Source organism: Ambystoma mexicanum, chromosome 4q (assembly GCF_040938575.1).
Source record: "Ambystoma mexicanum isolate Mex_15411 chromosome 4q, UKY_AmexF1_1, whole genome shotgun sequence".
NCBI lineage: Eukaryota > Metazoa > Chordata > Amphibia > Caudata > Ambystomatidae > Ambystoma > Ambystoma mexicanum.
Window position 1 is genome coordinate 1,133,633,932 of NC_090928.1, and position 25,605 is coordinate 1,133,659,536.

The 25,605-nt window shown below is 48.7% G+C and overlaps 1 protein-coding gene across 1 annotated transcript in view; it reads right to left on the reverse strand.

Moving 5' to 3' along the window:
* The window catches only part of WDR43 (WD repeat domain 43), a 489,892-nt gene that overhangs the window by 250,360 nt on the left and 213,927 nt on the right, over positions 1 to 25,605 (reverse strand). The window contains exons 6-7 of the mRNA XM_069608719.1: positions 3,479 to 3,581; positions 3,201 to 3,265 (exon numbers count right to left, since the gene is read on the reverse strand). Of these exons, the coding sequence (XP_069464820.1) occupies positions 3,201 to 3,265; positions 3,479 to 3,581 (168 nt within the window). The remainder of the gene's footprint in view (positions 1 to 3,200; positions 3,266 to 3,478; positions 3,582 to 25,605) is intronic.

Genomic DNA, 25,605 nt, shown 5'->3' on the forward strand with positions numbered 1-25,605 from the left:
GATAGGACTGTGAATGTCGCCGCAGAAATGCCGCAAAAACCTGTGCAGTTCCCTTAGGGACCACTGCAAAAAGTTTAGGACTACAGGAGTTAGCAGTAAACCCAATTGGTAGCAGTCTGCACCACCCAGATTTACCTGGTAGCTGTGGCTGAGCAGTCAGACTTCTCTCAAGAAGAGTTAGGCAGTATACAGAGCATACACAATAGGGCAGGTAAACACAGTAGAACAAGCAAACACTGACTAGAGCTTTGGTGTAAAAGATATATAATTATTTATTTAAAAATAAATCTAAGAAAACACACTGGCACTAATCTCAAGCATGTTCAGAATCACAGACACTAAAGTATATACACTCCCTTAAAAGAATATTAGACAAGTCTTAAGTAAAGCCCCACTTATTTTCAGACAGCGGTGAGCGCTTAACGCGGATGCACTCTAATAATTCGGTTTCAAAGGGAGAGAAAGGCAGAGCATAAATTGAAACAGATCCCAACACTTTCAAAAGAACACAGCAAGAGAGGAAGGCAGAATCAAACTGAAGTTAGAGTTCAGAAAGCCGGATCCACTTTCAGAGGATCAGAACGAAATGTGTCCAAGGTCCCACGGTTGAAAAGTGCACAAGTGTCTCGAAAAGGTTCAGAAAGAAGTTTGACCAAACAAAAGAAAGGGACCAGTTAGATGGTCAAGAGGCCAGCCCAGCCTAGAAGGTTAAGGATTTACTGTCACCTTGTAGCAATCTATAAAAAGGGAGGCCAGGCGGACACAGTACCTTGAAATGGTGAGAACACTCCAGCGGGGGCAGTTGTTCCTGGAAGCGGTTGCGAGTCGGTGCTTCGTCCGGCAGAAGAGAAGATCTCGGCGGGGAGGAAAGCAGGAGGTCATTGTGCTGCCAGGGAAGAAACCAGCCGTGGAGTTTCTCGATTAAAAGGAGTGGTCCTTTCTTTCGCGGTTCACAGGTAAGTGGCTATCCGGTTGCCGGGGTGCTTGGCACAGGCAATCCGACCACTAGACGTCCTGGTAGGTGAAAAAGGAAAGCAAACTGGTTGTCCCCACCAGCTTAAGGGGAAGAGGCTCTCCGGCAAGAATATCTCCTCTGTCGTCGGGAAGTGGTGAGACGGTTCAGCAGGGCTCCACCGGTGGTGTCGTCGTTGCAGGTCGGCTCAGCTTCTCCCTCTTCGGATTCTCCGGTCCTGTGGCGACTTCTGAAGTTCCAGTCCCAAAAGCCCTGCTTTTATGCAAGAAACCCCCATTCATTCAGCCTAGCTGTCAATCAAGCATGCTAAGTGGTGAGCCGGCCGGCTCACCACTTGGGCCAATCACACAAGAGTGCGACTTGAGTTGCCAAGGCAACTCAGTCCAGGGTGCCTAACCCCCCTCCCACACCCCCTGTGGTACCCAGACAGAGTGGCACCACTTTTGGAGGCTTCTGTGGAGAAGCCTGCCAAAAAGTGGAACAAAGAGCTCGACTTGGGTTGGAGTCACAGAAGAGAACACAAACGCCATTTTAGAATCGAGTTCTGGCAAAAAATACCAACCGGTGAATTAATATTAAATAAATAACCCAGCGGTATGTTCGAGGCAATAGGAATTAAATAATGAAAGTTGGTAGCCTCGAACACTGGGAAAATCCCATAGAGATATATTCACGGTCGAATATAAAAAGGAGTATCCACTGCCACGAGCCAAAACACGATCAGGGGGACAGAGATGTACCCCCTCGAATAACAGACCCAGGGGCAATCAAATTGCCCCGACCAGTACGTCCACAATATGATGGTTTGTACCGGTTTCTGTTCATAATTTGGGACTAATAAAGCTAATGGTGACTTTACATGCCCTGGGAGACAGTCAGTCCCAGGGTATGGAGTCTATGGTGGGGTGTCACTATGACAACCCTGTGTCACTGCACTGAGGGTGCTGTGTAACACATAGTAAAAACACATGAGACCCTATGGAGTAAAAGACCCCATAGCCCATAAAACACATTAACATTCAAAGGAACCCCTCAAATCCTGTCCAAGAGTGTGAGGAAAAGAGACTCACTCATGGCAGGAGAAAAAAAAACAAACTCCAGAAATCCAGCAAAGCTGCAGGGGGGACTCACTAGGTTAGGAAATTCAGCCTAAACAGATTCTCCCTAACAACATGGCACACAATTAGATGGAATTATGAAGGTCACAAAGGACTACACCTAGTTGGAATTATGAAGGCTAGCAAGCGCCACACTTAAATAGAACTGTGAACATCAGGCTGTGTCGCATCGTGAATGTTAAGAATGTTAGCAGGTGCCACACTCAGATGGAATTATGATGATTACCAAGTGCAACACTTAAATGGAATTAAGAATGTTAGCATGTCCCAAATGTATAAACACTACCCTAAGCCGTAGCTAGATAGGATTGTGAAGGTTGGCAAGTACCACACTCTAATGAAATTGTGAATGTTAGCATGTGCCACACTTGACAGAATTGTCAACAAGTTAAATGTCATAACCCACTAACCAAAAAAAGCTCAAACTTTCTGCATACTTATCGCACTCACAACCATCTCTCGCACAACATGCCACACTCACTTCACCACACCCACACAAGCTGCAACAGCACACGAGAACCGACAAGGATCCAATACTTGCATCATAGCTCAGTACCCATTGTATACAGTGTTGAAGCTGCCAACAGAACACCACTCTTCTCACTATCCTGCTCCCTCTTCACCTTACTAAGCCTTCCCACCTTCTCGTTTACAGATCCGTCAGAGCGCCTGGGGACCAACTCTGTTGGTGACGGTGCGCGGTACAAATAAATTTAACATTTTCTCCTAAATTACAGTGTTGACATGGGTAGTACTTCCCTTAAGTCTTGTGTGAATCATGAGTGGTTGGGAGTTTGCCCATACCACTTGCCCAGGCCTAATGCTGGATTGCATATAGGGAGTCTTCTGCGACGTCCATGAACAACTAATTCTAAAGTGAATACTTACTTGTTTGAGAAGATCTCCCACGGAGCTCTGACTTTCCGGCAACCGAACCCTATCCTGAGCTGCCTACAGCTGGCTCTTAGACCACGAGGGTCCCTCTTTTGCCTCGGAGATAAATAGTGGTGAATTACCCGAGGCCATGCAACAACGTTTCCATCAAAAGGATTATGAAATATCGACAATATGCAAAAATGACGAACTAAAAATTAAAGGAAGTATCTTACCCATTGAAAACGTGCTCGAAGAAATGCAACTCTCCATTTCTGCACACCACAGCCAACTTCACAGGCTGCAGGAAAAGGAGAAAACAATCAATATGTACCAGAGCTGACTGCTACAGGGTGCAACACAGTTCAACACATTGGTAAACTATAGAGCACAGCAGAGAGCAACATAGTAGCTAGCTACAGGATGTAGCACAGACCAACACAATGGTTAACTATAGGGTGCAGTACAGTTCAGCACGAGTGAACTAGGTTAGTGCAATAGTTCTAACACTTGCCTCTTCTTTACTCTCAGACACGGTCAGGTCTATAGAAACTGGTTCTTCTGGAAGTCTGAACGATAGAATGGCATTTTTCTCTTTCACCTCGGATCTCACCTGCCTAAATAAATATTCAGACAGCAATTATCAGAAAGTTCAAGTTTGAAAAGAAAATCGCAAAATCTTTTTTTACAATAGTGCTTCCAATGGAATATATTTTTTAAAAAGTGTTCAGTTGCAGAGGCAGCCATACTGGACTTTCAGATTACCTTAATATAAAGCAACATATTCCAATATTCTATATCCAGTTCAAACATGACAAGAAACCTGTCCAAGCTTCCAAACATATGCTTTAAAAAAAAAATCAAGTTACTCAATGTAGTTACTAGAGTACTCATTGTCCATAGTCCCCTTTCCTCCAACCTTGTGGGCGCCTCCCCAACATAGGGACGGTACCGGAACCATTGACAGTAAACAATAGAGCTTCCCTTTAAATTTAGTATAGCGCTTAGGCGCACAACCCTGGGTATGGGGACACCACGCCGAGGCCCCACCCTAAGGCACCTCACCTCAGTCCTCTTTGAACACAGACTTTTTCTAAGGCGTCTTGCAGGCGAGTGTCGGCCCCCCTAGGCCCCGTTTGTACTGTTTTGGGCCCTTAAGTGCCCCCTCACACTCCCCTTGATAACACCCTTTTCCCCTTCCAACTTCCTTGTTTCCCTCCCTCCACCCGCCTCCTAGCCCACCCCCTCCCCTGACTGGACTACAGAAAACCACTTAGAGCACACGTACAGGGCAGCCGCTGCCCGTGCAGCCCCAGAGGTGAAGGACAGCAGTTCCTGAACAAGCAGCTCAAGACCGTGTTGGCCCGTTTTAGCCTGTGGTGCATGCAGCAGTCAACCAGCACCATCCGACTAGGTATTGTATTGGTTATCTATACAGAGCTCTTTCCCCACTTGTGTGGCCTCAATTTGCCTTTTCCTTGGTTGAACGCGCTTGGTGACCTTAGTCAGTGTGGTTAGAGATTCTAGGGGATTAGCTTAGATTAGCCGTTCTAAGACTTGGGTAGCTGGCAAGGCTCGATTTAGCAGCCTAGAAGAGGGTGTGTGCTCTTGAAGGTTACAGATAGAATGCTGTTGTCTAGAGTCCATGTGAGGCCAGCTATACCAGGTTCCTTTCAGGTGGTGGTCGCTGTACGCTAGTGGCAGGGCTGTTGTGGTACGTCGGGTGTTTCAGTCTTGACGGCTGTGTGAGAAACTAGGCTGGATGTGCTTAGCAGTACACTTGTCCTATCGTGCATGGATGTTTGGTCGTGCCTGTGGCCATGCTAGTGGTGTGCGCTTTACGTACCGTAAGCTGCGAGATTGCCTACTTTTGTGTCCGGGTCTAGAATTGAGAGTCCTGTAGCAATGGGCCTAGGTTTCCTACTGTAGCCGGTATCAGTGTATGATGGGCAGAGAAGCAGTCAAGACCTACATTATAGCATCCTGTACAGTGGGAGAAAGGCACATGTTTCAGAGTGCCAGAGGTTTAGAGATATGGCGAACCTAGATCAAGGCTACACCTAGAATTGAGGATTCGGTATAGGGTAGAGAGGCCTGGGTATTACAGTGTAGTATGATTAGTCAAAGTATGCCAACTTGGATGGCACACCTAAGGTTGATAATCCTGTATGGTGGGCAGGCGGCACAGGTTTTGCAGTGCAGGAAGTCTCCACATATAACAAACAAATGGAGGGGGTTACCCCTAGATTCATGTAGGTGGAGGGGGGCCTAGACTTGAAGGTCGTAGGTTTCGCCCATTGTATAGTAGGTATCTAATTTAACAGTCCTCGATGGTTTGATGTAGCTAGCTTGGGGAATAGTTTTGTGGTGGGGGGATTGCTAGTGTTGGGCGCTCCAACGAAATGAGCGATGCGAGTATAAGTGGCAGTGAAATAGTTAATGACCGGCGTGAGCTAACCAGGGTCACTTATCTCCTTGTTAGTTGTCTCTCAGGTGGACTGGTGGGCAGGGGCGCGGTGAGTATGAGGTGAGTATAGCCACAGCGAAGGCTGCTGGCTTAGCTCGGGTATTTGTTGGGTTAGAATGTTGTGGGTGGTGGATTATGAATGCCACTATGAAAGCTACTGGCTTACCTGGAGTGCTCGACGGCAGGCAGTGCTGTTGAGCGGTATGTGGTGGTGTGCCAGGTGAAACCGCTGAGTTATAATCAAAGACAGTGGAGTTTAATAGTGGTGTATTCCCGGGGTGCAGTGGCTTAGGAGAGAATTGGGAAGAGCCAGGTTTAAAGGGCCTTCCTGAATTTCAGGTGGTTTACGATGTTGCGAATGTGTAATGGGATGGAATTCCAGATGACTGGCGCTTGGACGGGGAAGGAGGAGCCGACAAATCTCATGGAGCTATGCGGTGGGATCACTAGGTGAAAAGCACAGAGATCTGAGGTTCCGAGAAGGTTGGTAAGGGACAATTTTGTCTCACAGGAATTCAGGGCCAGTGTTATGGATTGCGCAATGGGTGATTCACATGGCTTTGAAGGTCGTGCGTTGAGCAATAGGGAGCCAGTGAAGGACTCTCAGGGTAGGGCTGTGTTCTCTGGCGGGAAGGTTAATGAGCAGGCGTGCTGCTGCAATTTGGATTCTTTGGAGTTTCCGTAGTTGGGATGCAGGCACTCCTAGGTAGAGGCAGTTTGCATAGTCAAGGTGGGAGAGGATGATGGCGTTGATGGCCGAGAAGCAGTGGGGATAGGTGAGGTAGGGGAAAATCCGCCTGAAGCTACGCAAGTGAAAGAAACGGGTTTTGGATACAGTGGTGGTGTGATGGGTGAGGGATAGATCTGAGTCGAATTCACATCAAAGGTTAACCACGTTTGAAGGTGCTGGTGCTTGTCCTAGTGATTCGGGCCAAGGGATTGGTTGGGGGATGAGAGATGTTTTCCTGCAGAGTAGGATTTCGGTTTTCCCAGGGTTGAGGATGAGGTGGTTGGTCGTCATCCAGTGGTCAATATCCGAGAGGCATGATGACAGATTTTGAGGATGATCTGGGTATTGTCTGCGTAGTTGTAGCAGGTAAGGTTGTACAAGCAGATGATTGTGGGAATGGGCTGTATGTAGAAGTTGATTAGCAGTGACGTGGATGCTCCTTGGGGAACCCCTTTGCATACTGGACGTGATATGGATGTGAGGAGGTCGCGGTGGATGATTTGTCACCGGTTAGAGATGGAGGAGATCCACGAGAGGGCTGTGCTTTCGATTCCTAGTGTTTGTAGTCCGTAATAAAATCTTGTGACCGATGGTATCGAAAACTGTGGAAAGATCTAGAAGGATGAGAACCGCGCATCCGTGTGCACCGGCTGTTCTTTTTAGGTCATCCCAGATGGAGACTAGGGATGCTTCACTTCCTCTTAGTGGTCTGAAACCTGATTGTGCTGGGTATAGGAGGTTATTGGATCCAGCAAATTGGTCAAGCTGTTTGTAAGCTGCACAGTCCATCAGTTTGGTGATGAAACGCATATTGGAGAAGTGGGTCAAGCGTCGGTGTTTAAAGATGGGTTTGGTGTAGGATGTTTTTTAGGGCTTTCGGGAAAGATCTTGAGGTGAGGGAGTGGTTAAGGATTGTGCGAGCGAGGTTACCTGCACAGGTGGCCGTTAGTATTCTCTTGAGCAATGTGGGTGGGCACGGGTCTTCGAGAGAGCCCGACGGGCAGCTGTACGCTACCAGCGACTGGAATTCTTGGTGTGTGATGGGAGAGTGTCAAAAGAAGATTGTGATTGGGGTGGGGTTGTGTGGGAGCGTTGCGGGCAGGCGGGTGGGCTGTGGTGGTAGGATTTTTAATTTTGCAATGATGGCATTGTGTCTTTCATTGGCAGCGTTGTATAAATGGAGCGAGTGTGTCGCATAAGGCTTGCAAGCTTGGGATGGTCAGGCGAGAACATTAGGGTGATTTGCATTCTGCTATGTTTTTATGTAGTTCCTTAGTTGGGTTGTGGGCATTTTGGATTTGGTTCCCATAGAAAGATTTCTTGCTTTTTCTGATTTCCAATGTGTAGGTTCTGGTTGTGCTTGCTAGGGCGGTTTTGTTGTGGGCTGAAGGGTTGTCGCTCCAGGCCCGTTCCAGACGGGGTTTGAGAGTTTTAAGATTGGGGGAGAACCACCTCAGCAATGTAGAACATCTCCGTGAGGAACGTTTTGAAGGGGTGAGGGGTTTCAGGGCATTGGTAAGCTAGAGGTCAAAGGCGTCAACTTCTGGTGGTCCTTCCGCTAGGAAGACTGAGTTGAGGGAGTTGCTGAGTGAGAGCTCAAGATCTGGGGTGATTACGACTTTGCTCCATAATGGCAAAGCGGAGGGGGCAGTTTGTGGGGGACGTGTTGGGTGATGGCCACTGACCATAGTGTTGAGCAGTATGGTGAAACAGAGTGCTGAGTGATCAGACCATGACAGTGGGCGCAGGGTTTGGGTGGATAGGATTGTGGTGCTGAATATTGCATCAAGGGTGTGGCCTCTCGTGTGGGTTGGGGTGGATGTGTGCTGTTTCAGATTGAGTGGATCTAGACTAAGTGATCTGGTCATGGGTGTTAAGCAAGACTGTATGCAGTGCCCTTAGGTTGCACTACAACAACCCTGACCTCCTGGCAATAGTAACCCAGCCTTTGGTATAAGTCTACACTACACAGGTTGGTAGTGTGGACGAGTAGCCAGGCTTCTCTCAAGAGGGGTCAATGTAAGCTGTAGGGGAGTTAAAGGTTCACAGTGACAAGTATTCAAGCAGACACTTACACACAGGATTCTTGAAAAAAATGTATTTACCAGTCAGTAAATATAAGCTTTCTTTAGAAGGGAGCACTGTTAAACACCATACAAATATACTTCAAAATTACACAATCTCAGTTCAGAATCAGTAAATACCCATTTAGGATGGCATACAACAGACCTACACCCTCAGGTGAGTTCAATTAATAGGGTGCTGTTGACATTAATGTATTACTGTTGGCATTCAGAATTAGTTAAGAGCAAGTAAAAAGGAAAAGATTATTAGAGCAAACAAGATACCACAAATATTTCTTAAGCAGGCAAATACTTTCAGATCCCGCAATAAGTAATTCAGTTTAAGGTAGGCTAAGCCAAAGTCAATAGGCAAGAGTCTATATGAGCTGAAGCACTTCTTGAAAAGTAGAAAAGCCTTTGCACAATGTTTCAGAAGTCTAAAGAAAACGATGAATCAATGTAGGGCCATAAGCTGTTAGACTTGTGAGTAGTAGTAGATGCAAGCAACTCTACCAGCAAGAGGCAAGTCCTCTTAGACTTTGTACAGTACCTTTAAAATGAAGAAAAAGATGCAGATGACTCCTGTTGCTGTGCAGCTCTGCAGATCTCACTGTTCCTGGGCCTCAGTCGTGGGGACAAGAGGGAGGACGTCGGGGGACTCCTGCACTGGGACGGTCAAAACTCGCAACCGGCAAAACTTCACTTTCAGTGGCTGTTCAGTGTTTCAGCTCCTTGCGTCTACCACAATTCGCAACACTGTGGTTCCTGGCTGTCGAGATGGACTTTCCTTGCTTCTGGGGTCCTGCACTATGTTGAGTGGGGCTCAGGCTCGGTTAGGCCCGCTTCCTGGGAGTCCTGAGGATCTTCCTGGAGCTCTTGGCCACCTTAAAAGCCAAGCACACAAACCAGCGTTCCTCTCCCTGGCTCTACGGTTTCCAGCAGCAACTCTGGAAATTCAACCAGCTCTGAGATGGCTGTCCAGGTGGTCCTACGTTATTTCGTGGACCTATTTTTCAACGTGGGACTTTTCATAGTCAGAATTTTCATCGCCAAAAACCCTGTTTTGTTTTTTTTAATTCTGGGGGTTTCCCCCCCAACAGACCCCCCTTACTATTATAATCATACCCCCAACCCCTACAAAACACCCCCCCAAAATAAAAAGATTGAAAAAACTGGGTTTTTCGGCGATGAAAATTCTGACGATGAAAAGTCCCACGTTGAAAAATAGGTCGGCGAAATGCGTGTATACCGTCCAGGTGGCTTACTTTGGAGTTGATTGGTCCCACCAACTCAAGGGGAGAAGTCATCCTTGCAGGGGCTTCTCTGTCGAAGCGAACTTGGCGTTTTGGCACTGCAGCAGGGAATCACCAGGCAAACCAACGGTCCAGGAGTTGCAGCAGGCATCCTCTTCAAGTTCTTTGGTTCCTTGGTCTAGTGGTCGACTCGTCCTTCCAAGACTTGTCTTTTATACAGTTCTCTCCCTTTCATTCCAGCCTAGCTGTCACTCACCCAGTAGGGTGGCTTTCCTTGCCGGACAGTCAGCCAGCCAATCACACCAGAGTGCATTTGGGTCTCCTAGGAGACTAAGCACAGTTTCAGGCACCTCCCTCACTTCCTGCCTATACCAGACACTGTGGAGCCAGAGGCGAGCTTCACTCATGAATCCCACCAAAGGCAAAACGAACAAAGGGACCAAACCTTAAGGACCTGTCCACAAAGAAATGGCGAAAAAAAGACAACCAGGGACATTTTGTTTTATTTATTTATAAAGGCGCACCTAACCCTCAGGTAACTGGGCGCAGATGGTTACAAGTTTACTTTAAGCTTCATGTTACAGATATTGCATAGTATATACAGTATGTACATAGGATAAACAGTTTGCAGTAGAAACAATTTGATATGTACATAAGATATGCAGTTTTGGTGTATTTATGTGATGCATTTTCCAGAAGGCACAGCATTTGGTACAGATGCAGATTTGAGTGAAGAAAGAAAAGAGAAACCAGTGATATAGTCTAGTATATTCGTTATTTACTACATCGTGGATAAGTGTAAGAGGTAGTCAAGGTAGTTATGAGCAGGGTAAGAAATGTATGAGATGCTGAATTAGTACAAGGAATGTAATGGGAGTTACTTGTCGTTAGTTCCAATACAGTTCAAGATATTACGCCTAAAGCTGTGGAAGGATTGGTTTACTCTTGAGTGTGGGAGTTCGTTCCATGTCTCTGCTGCCATGACAGGGTAGCTGCTTCCTCCAGATATTTTTTAATTTGATCTAGTTATGACAAGGCAATTTGAGTTAGCTGTTCGGGTAGGGCGAGAATTAGATTTCAAGATTATTCTCTAAATTCTCTACACTAGGTACGGTGGTGCAGCATTGTTGAGACACTTGTGTGTGAGGGGAAACAGTTTTGAGCAGAATTCTGTCGATGGACAGCCAGTTATTTTGTCTTCTGAACTTTGATATATGTTCACTGTTTGGAATACTTACTGCCGTTCTATGTGCATTTTTTTGTAAAATTTGAATTTTATTCACAATAAAAGCATTACAGTAGTCCAATTTAGAGAGTATGAGGGCAAGGAGATGCAACTCGCTTTAGTTAGTTAATCGGGGCCTGCAGGCTGTTCCTAACGGGTATATGATGTTGCGGATGCCATGGAGTGGACTTGTTTAAGGTTAGTACAGAGTCGAGGTAAAAGGTGGAGGTGTCCTTGGTTAGTAGCTTGAATTGGTCCTTGTGTAATATTGCAGGCCCGCCTCCCCTACAAATATCTGTTCCGAACAATAACTTGTGTGCGAGAAGCTCGTAGTCATCCAAAAACCAGGCCTCAGATGAAGAGGATGACTGGGTTTTCTTCTGCAATTAGGACGTAGATGTGGAGTTTGTTTTCGGAAATAGACCTGGCATTGATGACGCAGCAGGATATTTGGCGGGACACCTTTGTGGGTGGAGGATGGGTGGTGTTTCAGGGGAGAGCAGGGTCTACTGTGGGGAAAGGCAGAGTGGTCTGGGAGGGGAGTGGGAGGTGGAGTGTGGGAATGAGGGAGTAATTGGAATAGGTTGACAGGGGAAGAGAGATACGACTGGGTTGGGTGCGGGTGGTGAGGTTTCGTTCCTAGATTGCAGTGGCAATGGTTGAGACCCGAGGTGGAGAATGGGAGTTGCTAGAGGGGGCATTAGGTGATTGCGGTCTCGCCTTTTCCTTGCATTATGTGCGGTCATGAGAGAGTGGGTGGTTCTCTGGTAGGTGGAGTGTTGGCTAGTGCTTCTCTTGCTGCGCTATGTGAGGGGGAAGTGGGAGTTGGGCGGGGTCTGTAGTTGGTTAGGAGGAATGTGAGTTGGCTGGGTCAGGGATTGTGCGTTCCGTTGGTGGGAGCTATCTGATCCGTCTCTCCATCTTGCTGCCCTTAATTGTGCAGAGCGGGATCTACAAGTAGAGGAGAGAGTGACAGTTGGAGACAGGGGAAAAAGGTTGTGGCGGGTGAGAAAGGGGGTGAGGGGTGCCAATTGGATGTGCGCTGTTGAAGGGGGGGTGGGCTGTGTGGTAGTGGGGGTAGAGAGTGACTGCGGTGGATCTCAGTGGGGCTAGTGGTGCGCCAGGGAGCTGCATGGTTGTGGCGAGTGAGCGACATGGTGTCTTGATGACTTATGGATTGAGGGCTAAGTTTCATGATGCAGGTTGAGTGCAAGGTATAAATGGACTACCTTTGTGTACAAACAGGAGGCAGCTAGATTTGTGAGTCCTATGTAGTGGGAAGGGCCTACACCTGACAATGCAATTTGTGCAGAAGACTAAACCCGGTTACCCAACAGTGCAGTTTGTGTACAGGATTAGACACTGCTACCTCAACAATGCAGTTTGCATACCAGACTAAATACAGCTAGATTTCAGAGTCCTGTATAACGGGAGAGGGCCTACACCTCAGACTGAGACCCCATCTCCTGATCCCAATTGGCTACCAGGTGGAGCTGGAGGCACCTCATCTTGAAGCAATAGTGCTGTACAGTGAGCACGCAGGAGACCATCAGACCGAGAATATGCTGTAACCACCATGCTGAGGCGGTCGAGTTGTCCAGAAAGTGCACCACAGCCTTGCAGAGGGACAGGAGCCTCTCGGGCATAGGGAACACCCGCTGAACCGTGGTGTCCCAACGCACCAGTAGGAAGACCAGATCCTGAGATGGGCACAACTGACGTCCTCTGGTTGAGGGAGAACCCCCAGCTGATAAAGATTATCCGCCCAGTGCTCCAGATAAGATTTTGAAGTGTGAATATTTTACTCACTATTTTTTTTAAAGTTGGGAGTAAAATTATTTTTGAGGAGTAAACATGTTTTAACAGGAAAACAAATCTTTCTGTAATTATTTCTTTGTACCTAGTTATTGATTTACTTTAAAATCAAGATATTTACTTATTCTGATCAGGCAGCAATAATAATACTTTCTTCGTCTTTTACTTCATGCACAACTGGTTGAAACACATCCATGGAACCGTTTGGATAGAAGCAGGGGCGCAAGGTCCTACATGTCTATTCCCAGTTTTTTGTTGGGAGTTTTAACTACCTATTTTTAGATTTGGGGAGTATTTGGCTATTGTTAGGGTGTACAAGTGGCCAATACACCCCTTATCTGTAGGGCTGTATCTGCCAATCTCTGGAAGGAGTGCAACACCCCCTCGGGTGATCCCGCCTTCACCAGCCAGTTGTCCAAATAAGGGCACATATGATGGCCCTCCAAGCGGAGAAGGCCCGCCACTGCATTCAACTTCGTGAAGGCACGAGGGGCAGAGTTCAGGCCGATAGACAGCACCTTGTACTGAACCGCTGTTAGGAAGAATTCTCATTTCTGTGCCAATTCCCTTCAACCTTAGACACCCCCAGCTCCTTTGCTGGATTTTAGGACATTTTATTTTTATCCTGGAGTGAGCAAGACCTTTTCTCACTCATGTATTTTGAACTGATTTGGATAATGTATTTCCCATGTTTTTGGAGTCTGACAAACTCCATAGGCATCTACTTTTTGTATGTTGACACACAGCACCTTCAATGCAGGGTCACAGAGATATCCTTTAAGTTTTAAAAAATCTCTTTGATAAACTACTGTTTCCAAGAGCAGTAAAGTGAAATGGTCTTGAAGAACAGGTTTCTTTCTTACCTGGTAACTTTCTTTCGATGGGATGTTCCTCCGCCGTATTCCACATCTATGACTGTAATCATCACAGCTGTGCTGCCTCTGAAATTTTTTCGGCGTAGGCGTCCTGCGTCGATACGCTGTCCTCCAGAGTCGACGTCACCGGATGTTCTATCTAGGACGCACGGCGCCCATAGCCTCAGTTGTAGTTTTTTCCCTAGAATGTGTGGCACCAATATCTCCTGCCTGTATGAGTGCAGAAAACCTTGCGGAAACGTAAGCTGCAATCGCATAAGAAATTCTGTAGTGGGGCAGGCTGGGAGGGTGCAATGTGGAATACGTCAGAGGAACATCCCATCGAAAGAACATTACCAGGTAAGAAAGTAACTTGTTCTTCGAGGGGATTGTGTCCTCAGACGTATTCCACATCTATGACAGACTCCCAAAGCAGTACTAACGTCTGGAGGTGGGAAACAGGATTTAGAATGTCCAATCAAATTGCAGAATAGAGGACCGCCTTTCCAAAGGCCAAAACTTGCCCATGGATAGAGTCCTGGAAATAGTTTTTTACAAAAATATGGACAGAGGCCAATATGGCTGCTTCACAAATATTATGAATGGGAACCCCATTCTGCAGAGCAGTAGAGGCAGCCACACCCCTAGTAGAATGAGCCCGTAAGCCTACTGGAGGGTCCATACCCGCCAACCGGTAACATTGAGATTGTCAAGATGATCCATCTGGACAAGGTCTGCTTAGAAACAGCTTGACCTAAACGCCTTCCAGCGTATCCTACAAATAGCAGATTGTCCACTCTGACCCGGAACATCCACGAGAGAGAGAGAAGCTCAAAGATCTCCTAGTATCCAACCTATGGAGCCTCTCCTCTCCGCATCCTGGTAACGAAGAGGATAGAACGCCGGAAGAAATATCTTCTGGCTCAAATGAAATTCCGACACAACCTTCGAAAGAAAAGGACGAACCCTAAGGACAACCCTGTCCTTTTGGAACACTGAAAGGTGGCTTGGCGGAAAGTGCCTGCAACTCACTCACTCAGCGAGTGGAAGTAACCGCAACTAAAAATACAGTATTAAAGGTCAAAAGTCTCAATGGGCAAGAATGTAAGGGCTCAAACGGAGCTCCCATTAGGAATTGTAGAACTAAGTTCAAATCCCATCCCTGCACCTGGAACGGTGACGGTGGAAACACATTAGTTAGCCCTTTTGGAAACTGAGAAATCAAAGCAATCTTAAAATAAGAACACTCCTCAGACGAGCGCTTAAATATTGACAGCATCGCCAGGTAACCATTAATGGTACCCACTTGCAGGCCCTTGTGGGCTAATGAAAGCAAAAAAAAAGACAACCACAGGAATTGAGCATTGAAAAGGATCCACATGCTGTACCATGCACCAGTCGCAGAACTTTCTCCAACAGCAACGGTACAGGGATTTTGTTGCGGGCCTTCTGGCCGGAAACACCTCCAGCACGTCTTCAGGGAGGTCCCAATCCTTATACCTCAACCTTTCAGATACCAAGCATGAGACTTGACCTCTGGATGGAGAACCCGCCCCCCCTCCCGTGAGAGCAGATCGTCATGATAGGGAAGACTGCGTGGAGGGCAGATTGACATGTCGAGAAGGTCCAGGTACCACACTCTCCTGGCCGATGGCCAATGAGGATCATTCGGGAACCGAACCTCTGCAACACTTGGGGACTGGAGGAAACGTGTACAGCAGTGGAAAGGACCACTCCACTACAAACGCGTCCCCCAAGGCTCCTCTTAGAGGAAATTCCCGTGAGCAGAATCTTTCGCACTTCCGGTTGAAAAGGTGGCAAAGAGATCCACTTGTGGGGTCCCCCAAAGGGCGAACATCTCCAACAGAACTTCCTGAGCCAGCTCCCACTCGTGAGAGACCGTACGCTGCATGCTCAGAGTGTCCGCGTTTTCGTCGCCGGCCAGATGAACTGCTGCGATCGAAATTTCCTGATGGATGGCTCAGAACCAGAGCTGCATCGCCTCTCTGCACAGTGGGAGTGACCCTGCCCCCCCTTTGTTTAGGTAGTACATGGCCACTGTATTGTCCGTCATTATCAGGACATTCGTCCCCCGCACAGACGGCAGAAAAGGCTTCAGGGCTAGCCTGACGGCCTTCAACTCTCAAAGATTGATGTGGAGTGGACTCCGACGGAGACCGACTGCCGACTGGCAACCCGTTGGCATGAGCTCTCCATCCCGTGAGGGATGCATCCGTCACGATCGTCACCTCCGGCCAGGGTGGCCAAAATGGTGCTCCCTTCATCAGATTGCCCAGGATCTTCTGTGGTGGGCCGACAAAGGCAATCAAGGGCGGCACCTGAACGGGATCAGACATCCTGCTGAAAAACTGCAACCACTGCATCTTGAGAGCCCACTGCAGAGATCTCATCCGCAGCCTGGCCTCCGGCCCCAATAGAATGCAGGATGCCATAAGGCCAAGCAACCTCAAGAACTCGAACGCCAGGAGACTCTGGACATGTTGAAACTTGTCCATCTGCAGAATGTGATGAGCCCTCACCTGGGGAGGCGAACACTGCCCCAGGGATGTGTCGAGCACCGCTCCGATGTACTGGAGCCGCTGGGTAGGTGTCAAGTGAGACTTCAAGTTGAGGGAGAAGCCCAGCTTGTGAAGGGAGTGGCAGGTGACGGCCAGATGATCCAGGACTTGCTCGGCAGAGTGAGCCCTGATCAACCAATCGTCCGGTAGGGGTAGACACGAATCCCCCCCTTTCCTGAGATGTTGCCACCACCATTAGCTTGGTGAAGACCCTCGGCAGAGGTCAGTCCAAACGGCAGGACCTGAAACTGAAAATGCGAGTCGCCAACTGCGAACCTCAGGTTCTTCCTGTGCTTAGGATGAATCGGCACATGAAAGTAAGCATCCTTGAGGTCGAGAGACATCAACCAGTCCTGTAGTTGAAGGGCCTGGAGGACATGAGAAAGAATAACCATCTTGGACTTGTCCTTCCTGAGGAGCTTGTTCAAACCACGCAAGTCCATAATGGGTCTCAATCCCTCGCCTTTTTTCGGGATAAAAAAATATGGGGAATACCATCCCTTGTTCCTCTCCGCTACAGGCACCAGTTCTATGGTGACTTTCTCCAGCAGGGATAGGATTTCCTGCGCAAGGAGCTAATCCGGACTCTTCAAAGAGCTTCCCCGGTGGATTGTCGTGAGACCTCTGCCGGAAAGGAAGACAGTAGCCATGGGCTATGATCTCCAGAACCCACATCTGAAGTAATGGCACACCATTCTACAAGATGCTGCGCCAGCCTTCCCCCCAACCGGCGAACCATGGGCCATGGCCTCATGACTGAGCGGAAGTGACTGCGGCAGTGCCTGAAGGCAACTGCCCAAGCGGCTTTGGCACCTCAAGTACCTTGTTTTCCACCTCTGGTACTCCTATGTTGGTCCCTTTAACTGGCAGCTCCCTTCGATCTACCAAAGGAAGATTAGTATCAAAAAGGAACCTCCCCTCCACTGCTGTCTCCTAGGAAAAAAGGCAGAGGTTGACGTACTGCAGTGCTCAACGACTTTGCTGCAGCTTTGGAGGTCTCCAACCTCTCAAGGCTCTCAGCCTTGCTGCCAAAAAGATGGACACCATAAAAGGGCATGTTGAGAAGCCGGGACTGCACATCAGGAGCAAACCCCGACTTGCGCAGGTTTGCGAGGTTGCGCATCATGCTGCTCGCCGCCATGGACCGGCTGACACAGTCTGCCACGTCCAGGCCCGACTGAAAGGTTTCACACATGGCATCCTTGCAATCTTGCACGAGGCTAGAAAACCATCCCGTTCCACCCCTTCGGGAATATGTTCAGCCACCAACGAAACAATTCCACAGAGTGTAAGTGAATCTTGCTAAGAGACAGAGTTGGCTGCCTTTAAAGCCATACCCCCAGATGAAAATACTTTCTTCACCCAGCCATCAAAGCGCTTGTCCCTATCCGGAGGGATGGTAGGGTACGCAGCCTGCTTCGCTGGGGCCGCAGCCGCCTGCACCACCAAACTCTCCGGAGTCGGGGTGCGTAGACAAGTAGCATGGGTCACCACTCGGATGGTATTTTTTCAGAAGCGACTTACCCACTGCCGGGAGACTCTCCGGAGCAGTCCAAGCTGCCACTGCCATCCTTCTTTGTAAGGCCATATGAAATGGCAGCACCGGGTCAGTGGGCGGACATTGGTCCAATATATCTGTCAGGTCATCCTGCAGAAAATCAACAGGTGGCGCAGACCACCCAAACTACTCACTCAGTTACCCTCAACATGAGACGCCTGTAAGAGGACTCCGCATGTCCATCAGGCTCAGACCTGCCAAACAACCTCCAGAGAGGTGTCCAGACCACTGGTGTCATGTAAAGACTGACATAGGTCTTCCATTTGGCTTTGACCAGACAACAGGTAGTCAGGAACCTCAGGAGGCACAACCCCCTCCTCATCCGATCCTTCTTCCACCTCCGAGATGTAGTCCAAAGGCTGGAATAAATCAAGCCTGCGGGGGATGACCAGAGAAGGGCTCAAAAACAGGCCTCACCGACTTGCAGAGGGCCTTCTTCAGAGTGTCCACCGCCCTAAGGGGTACCTCTGGCAAATTCTCCTCAAAAGGCGTCAAGGGCGCTGATGGAATCGGCGTCCACTACTACGACAACAGCTTTGAGGCCGGAGCCTGAGCATGTCCTTCGACAGCCTCAGCGCCGATGACTTCCTCGGAGCCGGAGCCTCAAGAGTCCCTCAACGGACATGGAGCCGACGGTGTCAATGTCTTCTTCGAAGGCCTCACAGGCTCCAACGGTCTCAAGGGCGTCGAGGACCTGGACCTGGCACGGCTATTGCAATCATCCTTGTCCGATCGGGACCTTGACGGCTCACGATGATCGTGTCGACCGCCCAAGCCCGAAGGTATGCGAGCGGCGGCCCTAGCTCGTTCCTTGCCGGCTTCTCTTGAAGGCGCGGACAGAACGGTGTCCTGCGATTCGAAAATCGGCATCTCCTTGCGGAACGCGTCCCATTCCGTCGGTGATTAATGCTTGTTGGGACAAGCGACCCACCGTCCAGTGGAGTCCTCTGACGAGGGAGGCGACCGGTGACAGTGCTTCCTAGAGTGCCTAGAAGAGGCAGAAGAATGGCGCAACCTACTCCTCGACCGAGACCCCCCCCCCTGGACTTACGCCGACACAGAGTCACCCTTCGAGTCGTGGTCGAAAGCCCAGCGGATTTTGACTTACAGGGTTTGGAAACCCTACCTGCCGTTAACTTCTTCCGTTCCCGCAATGCCTTCGAATTCAGGGACTGGCAGTCATCGGTGGCGTGGTACTCGCCAAGGCACCAGAGGCAGATGTTGTGCAGGTCCGTAATGGACATTTTAGCACTGCAGTCCCGACACAGCTGTGGTGATTACTGTCATAGATGTGGAATACGTCGGAGGACACAATCCTCTCGAATTACTTTTTCTTTGTAGACCCAGCACACACATGGAGTGCTGGGGGGATACTTGGTATCCCCTTTGTCTACTTTCTAATTTAACATTTTTTATGTTACTCTCACTACAATTGGTGGCAGTGGTTTATTTTTCCTACCACTTCTTCCCTTGGGTTGGTGGGACCAACTGACCCCAAGATGAACTTGACTGGAACCCCTCTCTCTGTTGGATGTACTTCTTTGCTGCTGCTGGAACCGAGTGCCATGGGACAGGAACACCAGAATCGATTGCATCACCTTTAAGCTGGACCCGAGCTCCAAGTAAGATTCAAAGGACTCCCTCGAAGCAGGACGACCCAAGAGTGCTGGACCCCAGAAGCAAGGGGAGCCCACAATGTGTCCAAGAACCATGGAACCTTCCTCAAACCTAAGGTACTGTCTAAACTAGGAGTACTTACCTCTTCTTGTGTGTAGCTTGCTTGCACTCACTGGAGACTTGCATTTGCTGCCCTTTGCAGAGTCCCCTCAGCTTGTGGCACCACAGTGAGTTTTCTACAAAAACACTAACATTGTGCAAAACTTTTGTGCATCTTCAAGAAGTGACTCAGCTCACCTTGATTTTGTTCAATTGACATTGGCGGTCCTTGCTCCATGTAGACTCTTCTGACCTAGTGTCGATCTGTCCCTCCAAAATGTCATGCAGAAGTTAATTGTATAGCTGAGAGAAAGAAGGGGGGAGGGAGAGCAAGGGGGGAGGGAGAGCAAGGGGGGAGGGAGAGCAAGGGGGGAGGGAGAGCAAGGGGGGAGGGAGAGCAAGGGGGGAGGGAGAGCAAGGGGGGAGGGAGAGCAAGGGGGGAGGGAGAGCAAGGGGGGAGGGAGAGCAAGGGGGGAGGGAGAGCAAGGGGGGAGGGAGAGCAAGGGGGGAGGGAGAGCAAGGGGGGAGGGAGAGCAAGGGGGGAGGGAGAGCAAGGGGGGAGGGAGAGCAAGGGGGGAGGGAGAGCAAGGGGGGAGGGAGAGCAAGGGGGGAGGGAGAGCAAGGGGGGAGGGAGAGCAAGGGGGGAGGGAGAGCAAGGGGGGAGGGAGAGCAAGGGGGGAGGGAGAGCAAGGGGGGAGGGAGAGCAAGGGGGGAGGGAGAGCAAGGGGGGAGGGAGAGCAAGGGGGGAGGGAGAGCAAGGGGGGAGGGAGAGCAAGGGGGGAGGGAGAGCAAGGGGGGAGGGAGAGCAAGGGGGGAGGGAGAGCAAGGGGGGAGGGAGAGCAAGGGGGGAGGGAGAGCAAGGGGGGAGGGAGAGCAAGGGGGGAGGGAGAGCAAGGGGGGAGGGAGAGCAAGGGGGGAGGGAGAGCAAGGGGGGAGGGAGAGCAAGGGGGGAGGGAGAGCAAGGGGGGAGGGAGAGCAAGGGGGGAGGGAGAGCAAGGGGGGAGGGAGAGCAAGGGGGGAGGGAGAGCAGGGGGGAGGGAGAGAAAGGGGGGAGGGAGAGAAAGGGGGGAGGGAGAGAAAGGGGGGAGGGAGAGAAAGGGGGGAGGGAGAGAAAGGGGGGAGGGAGAGAAAGGGGGGAGGGAGAGAAAGGGGGGGGAGAGAAAGGGAGAGAGAAAGGGAGAGAGAAAGGGAGAGAGAGAAAGGGAGAGAGAGAAAGGGAGAGAGAGAAAGGGAGAGAGAGAAAGGGAGAGAGAGAAAGGGAGAGAGAGAAAGGGAGAGAGAGAAAGGGAGAGAGAGAAAGGGAGAGAGAGAAAGGGAGAGAGAGAAAGGGAGAGAGAGAAAGGGAGAGAGAAAGGGAGAGAGAGAAAGGGAGAGAGAGAAAGGGAGAGAGAAAGGGAGAGAGAAAGGGAGAGAGAGAAAGGGAGAGAGAGAAAGGGAGAGAGAGAAAGGGAGAGAGAGAAAGGGAGAGAGAGAAAGGGAGAGAGAGAAAGATTCACATATCTGTGCATATAGTCCGACATCCAGCGGTAACCGCACAGTATTGCATCTGGTCTTTCGAGAATCGAAAGGGGACGTCGTGCCTGTAACTATCCGTGTAGTGTACCCAAAATCCCTCACATGTCAAGGTCCTTCCGTTTGTAATTTTTCTGCCATGGGGAGCCCAATGACTACCGTGATTGAGTACATAAAAGAGAGAAGGTAGTACTTCCATCTATGTTCCTTCCACCCGAGCAGGGAGGAAGAGGGGCCGCATGTGAATCAAAGCAGATAAAATAATCAGAAATGCTATTACGGCGAGTAATGCAGGTCTCCTGATGCTTGTTAATCTGCTTAGAATCACATGCTGTGCATAGACTATCGAGCAGTACCCAGAGTTGGAGGTGGGTTGTGAGAAGGAACAGCAGTGAAAAGATGTCTTAATACTGCTTGTCCCACCTGAGAATCAGATCTAGAATGAGTGTCTAGGCAATAGTGTTTTGTAAAGGTGTGTACAGAACTCCAGGTCGCCGCTTTGCAAATGGACTCTAGGGGAACATTTGCAATGAAAGCTATGGAAGCCCCAGTGCCTCTAGTAGAGTGTGTTCTAGGCTTTAAGGGCAGTTCTCTCTCAGCAAGAGAAACCGAGTGTGATGCATTTGACAATCCACCTCGAGAACGGGCGATTTAGAGACAGGCTCCCCTTCTCTAGCAGCAGCCACAAACAAATGTTTGTTTTTCGAAGTGGTCTAGTTCTTTCCAGGTAAAACATGACTGCCCTGCAGACGTCTAAGGCGCGCGCATTGCGACAAGTACTGGCAGTACTGTCTGCTGTCCTGCTTGTGTCCCTGCCTCAACGACTGCTGGATTCTACTTTCTCTAATATACTTCAATCTCTACGGGCCACGCCCCCTTTTACTTCCTGCCATAAAGCCAGCCTCCTGTGCACACAAGCGCACGTGCACTGTGACAAGTACTGTCTGCTGTCATGCTGGATGCTAGGAGCTAGGTGATCAGTTATCACAATCAATTCCTTGTGAATGCCGTTAATTTATACGCAGTTTCCTTGTGAGCCCATGTTATTTCATCCGCCTTGTTTCACATGACTGTTCTCATTAGTCCCTTCCTATGAAACCCCTTTGCTTGGTTGTCAAGCAATCCATCTCCTTCGGCACGAACCAGATAGCTGTTTGATGTTCTATCTCTGGAACGCTTCCGTCTGTTTATTGTTCGAGCGTACTGTCGCGACCAACCGCATAGCTATTTCCTTTTGCACAAGTGGAACTTGTGCAACTAACTTGTTAAGTAAGCCACTCGGGATGATCAGCTTTTATCCCCAACACAGCCGTTTATGCAAACTATTTACTTTGCTCTACTCTTTCCTCTCCCCCCCACGTTAAAACAATTAGCTCTCTTGCACTGCTGTTGTGCGCAGCCTATTTTGCCCACCCCCATTAGTAGTGCATAATTCTGTTAACTGCTGAACTTGTGCGAGGACCTTGTCTGTGCTTGACCGTCTGACCAGAACGTAACTCTAGATTTCACGGGCTACTTCTGTAGCCACGTGTTTACTACCACATATAAGTCCCTAACTTTTCTACCTGTTATGAATAGACTAACTCCCCCCCCCCATTCTTTGCTCCTCTGCTTCCTGTTACCATCTGCCCAGGATTTCATGTTTCCCCACTTCTAGGCACTATACTTGCTCAAGCTTCAGTGTATACTATTCAGATACAAAAATCTGATAATTATGCTACAAACGGCACAAGTATTCCTTCTGCTGTAACATCACTGAACTCGCTTAAAACTCATTCTCTCGGATAAAACTATGCACAAGTGCATTCATGATCAAGCCCTGTCACCTAGTACTGACTTTTTTTTTGGACTCATCAACGTTTTCCCGCGAGGGATACGGTTCCCACATTAAGCCCTCTTTCGGCGCCTGCCTTGTACTCCCAAATTCTAAACAGGCGAGATCATATCCCTGCAAACTTTGATCACTAACTATTTGCCATCCCATCTAACGCAATGTTTCCAATTGCTCATTCCACTCAAGCTATGCCTGTGATGGCGTTTGGTCGGAACAATGTAAAAGATCTAATGCCCACATTACTTCCGCCCAATGCATCAAGACTATCCAATCCCCCTGATCCCTTTCCTACAGACTGTCCAGATGACAATTTCTTCTCCTGAATCTGCAACCGCGGCTCCACTTTCATTTGCAAAACCAATGCCACGTCCCTCTTTTGGCTTTCCTGCAATAACGAATCCTGCTTTGGAATCTGCCTTAACAGCCATTAATACAATCTATACATGGACTAAATTATTTGAAGTTAGATTCCAGAGCTTCATCTCAGGAAGCCATGATTATAACTGACCCAAAAAATTGATTGGCTCGCTTTCAACTTACCAGCAATGCTGAAGATAAATGTTGAACCTTCATCTATTGCAAATGCCACTTCATCTGTGGATTCACCTTCCCTAAATGACACCTTACCAGGTGAGACGGAGGACATACATAAGGACGTCGGCTCCATTCCAAATTCTGATGAACCTTTTTCGCCCTCCATTGAACACAATAACCTCCCTTAACTACTTCACCCTACCCCACTGAGAATCATGATATTGATATATCTCTGCCACCGTATGACATTTATTCAGTCCATCATAAAATAAACAGAAAACGGAAGAGAAACAGAAAAATAACTTCTCAATCTGAACATGAGCAAAATATATCTCTAAATACCTCCAATAATAAAAACCAAACCTCAGACAAAAAATGAAAAGAAATCTAAAAATCAAAAATGTGTTTCAAACATCTCTGGGGAGGAAGTTCAATAAGTGAAGTCACCTGTTCTAAGTAATGAAACAAGCCTAGAAGTCCCATGTATTGTGGTCCTGCCTCCTACCATAAGTGTAGAGTCATCTAAAAGGTAAGGCTTTTATTGTTACTCCTCTACCTGTAAATCATGAGATGTTGACTAATGGCATTGATAATGTTAACAATTCTGTCACTAATGATCAACTGATGAATATGTCAGTATACTAAAATACTAAAAATATTTCAATGCCAGAATCTATCCATCTCAGTTTGCATCACCAAAAAATAACCCCCCACCCCCGGTGCTCACCGACTGTCAATTTAGACCATGACAAAATGACTTTTGAAGAAAAACGAAAGGAAATTGTAAAACGTGTTACTTTTATCAGATAGACTTTTGCAAAACAATTCTAGCAAGTAACACTTTCCCAACCTTACCCAATACAGAATCTGAGTCCAATCTCTCAACCTATTATCATGCATAATCAAACATTCTTTAACCGGGAATCTTAAAGATTAAATATTAATAAGGTTACTCACCGTAGTGAGCACATAGTCCCCTTTCCTCCATACTTCTGGAACATTCCTCGGTCTTGTGGGACAGGACCGGAGCACTTTGTAAAAAGCATCACATTTTTCAAAGCTTCAGTGTATACTATTCAGACACAAACATCCGATAATTATGCTACAAAAGTAGTCGCTTTTGCGATGGTTTCCCAGGGACATTCTTTTGAAAGGCAACAACCACTGCCTTGCCCCGTACCAGATGTGCATGAATCCCTTTAGGAGGCTGGAGACCCTGAACAGTCTAAAACTCTGATACAGGCAGCATTTCATCTGGAGATAGTTGCTTTGGAGGCCTGCTTACCCTGTGGATTACCAAAGGTCACCACTAGCTGAGAAGAACTCCTAAATTCAGATGTTCTGTCCACATAGAATTTAAGAGCCCTTCTAACGCCCAGGCAATGCAAAACCCTCAGCTTCCGAAGTCGGGTTTGGAAAGAAGACAGGCAGGGAGAATAACTGATTTAGATGGAAACCAGAGACCACCTTAGGTAGGAAAGAAGGTTTTGTCCTCAGGACAACCTTATCCTTGTGGAAAATCAAGAAGGGTGCTCCACCGACAAAGCTTGGAGCTCACTCACCCGCCTCGCCGAAGTAACGGCGACCAAGAAAGACACTTGCAACGAAAGGTGCTTAAGATCTACCATAGCCATTGGTTCGAAAAGCTTATGGCACAAGGCCGTAAGGACCACGTTCAGATCCCACGTCGGATGCGGTTTGCGAACAGGAGGGTAAAAACACATTAAACCCGCAAAGTGCCTCTTAACCACTGGATGTGACAGTGAAAAAGAGCACTGGTCCGTGGATAGGTAGGCGGCCACAGCCGAAAGTCCTGCATGAATGCCGACCCTGCTAGATAAAACGAAGGACAGCACCGTGTCGATCGTAGCCCCCCTGGGGTCCAGCTGTTTGGCTAAGCACCAGTGGCAGAACCTAAGCCACTTGCTTCTGTACTGAGACCTCGTCGAGGGCTTCCTGGCTGCCTGAATAATGCGCATGTTATCGGCAGACAGGTTGAGATGCAAGATCTGAACTCAGGTACCATGCCGCCAAGCTGAACGATTGTGGGGAGGGGTGCCACAGCTGCCGATCTCTCTGGTGAAGCAGGTCGGGAACCAACGGAAGCCTGATCAGTGCACACACCGACAGATGTCGAAGCTCTGAGAACCAGAAACTGGCCAGCCACCACAGAGCTATGAGCAGAAGAGAACAGTTCACCGTGTTCCTCAGCTTGCAAATTGTCAGATGAATAAGAGGCAGAGGCGGAAAAGCATAGGCCCTCATTTTGTGCCAGGGAATCTCAAGAGCATCTCCCAGAGAGGAGGCTCCCAGCCCATTTCTGGAGGCATACAGAGGAAGTTTGTTTGCCGATGTTGCGAAGAGGACCACTTCCTGAGTGCCCCAATGCAAGAATATCTGTAAGAGGACCTTGGCTTTCAATTCCCACTCGTAGCTGACCATTGTTAGTCGGCTGAGGGCATCTGCCGTAACATTCAGCTGGCCTGGGATGTGCACCGCCA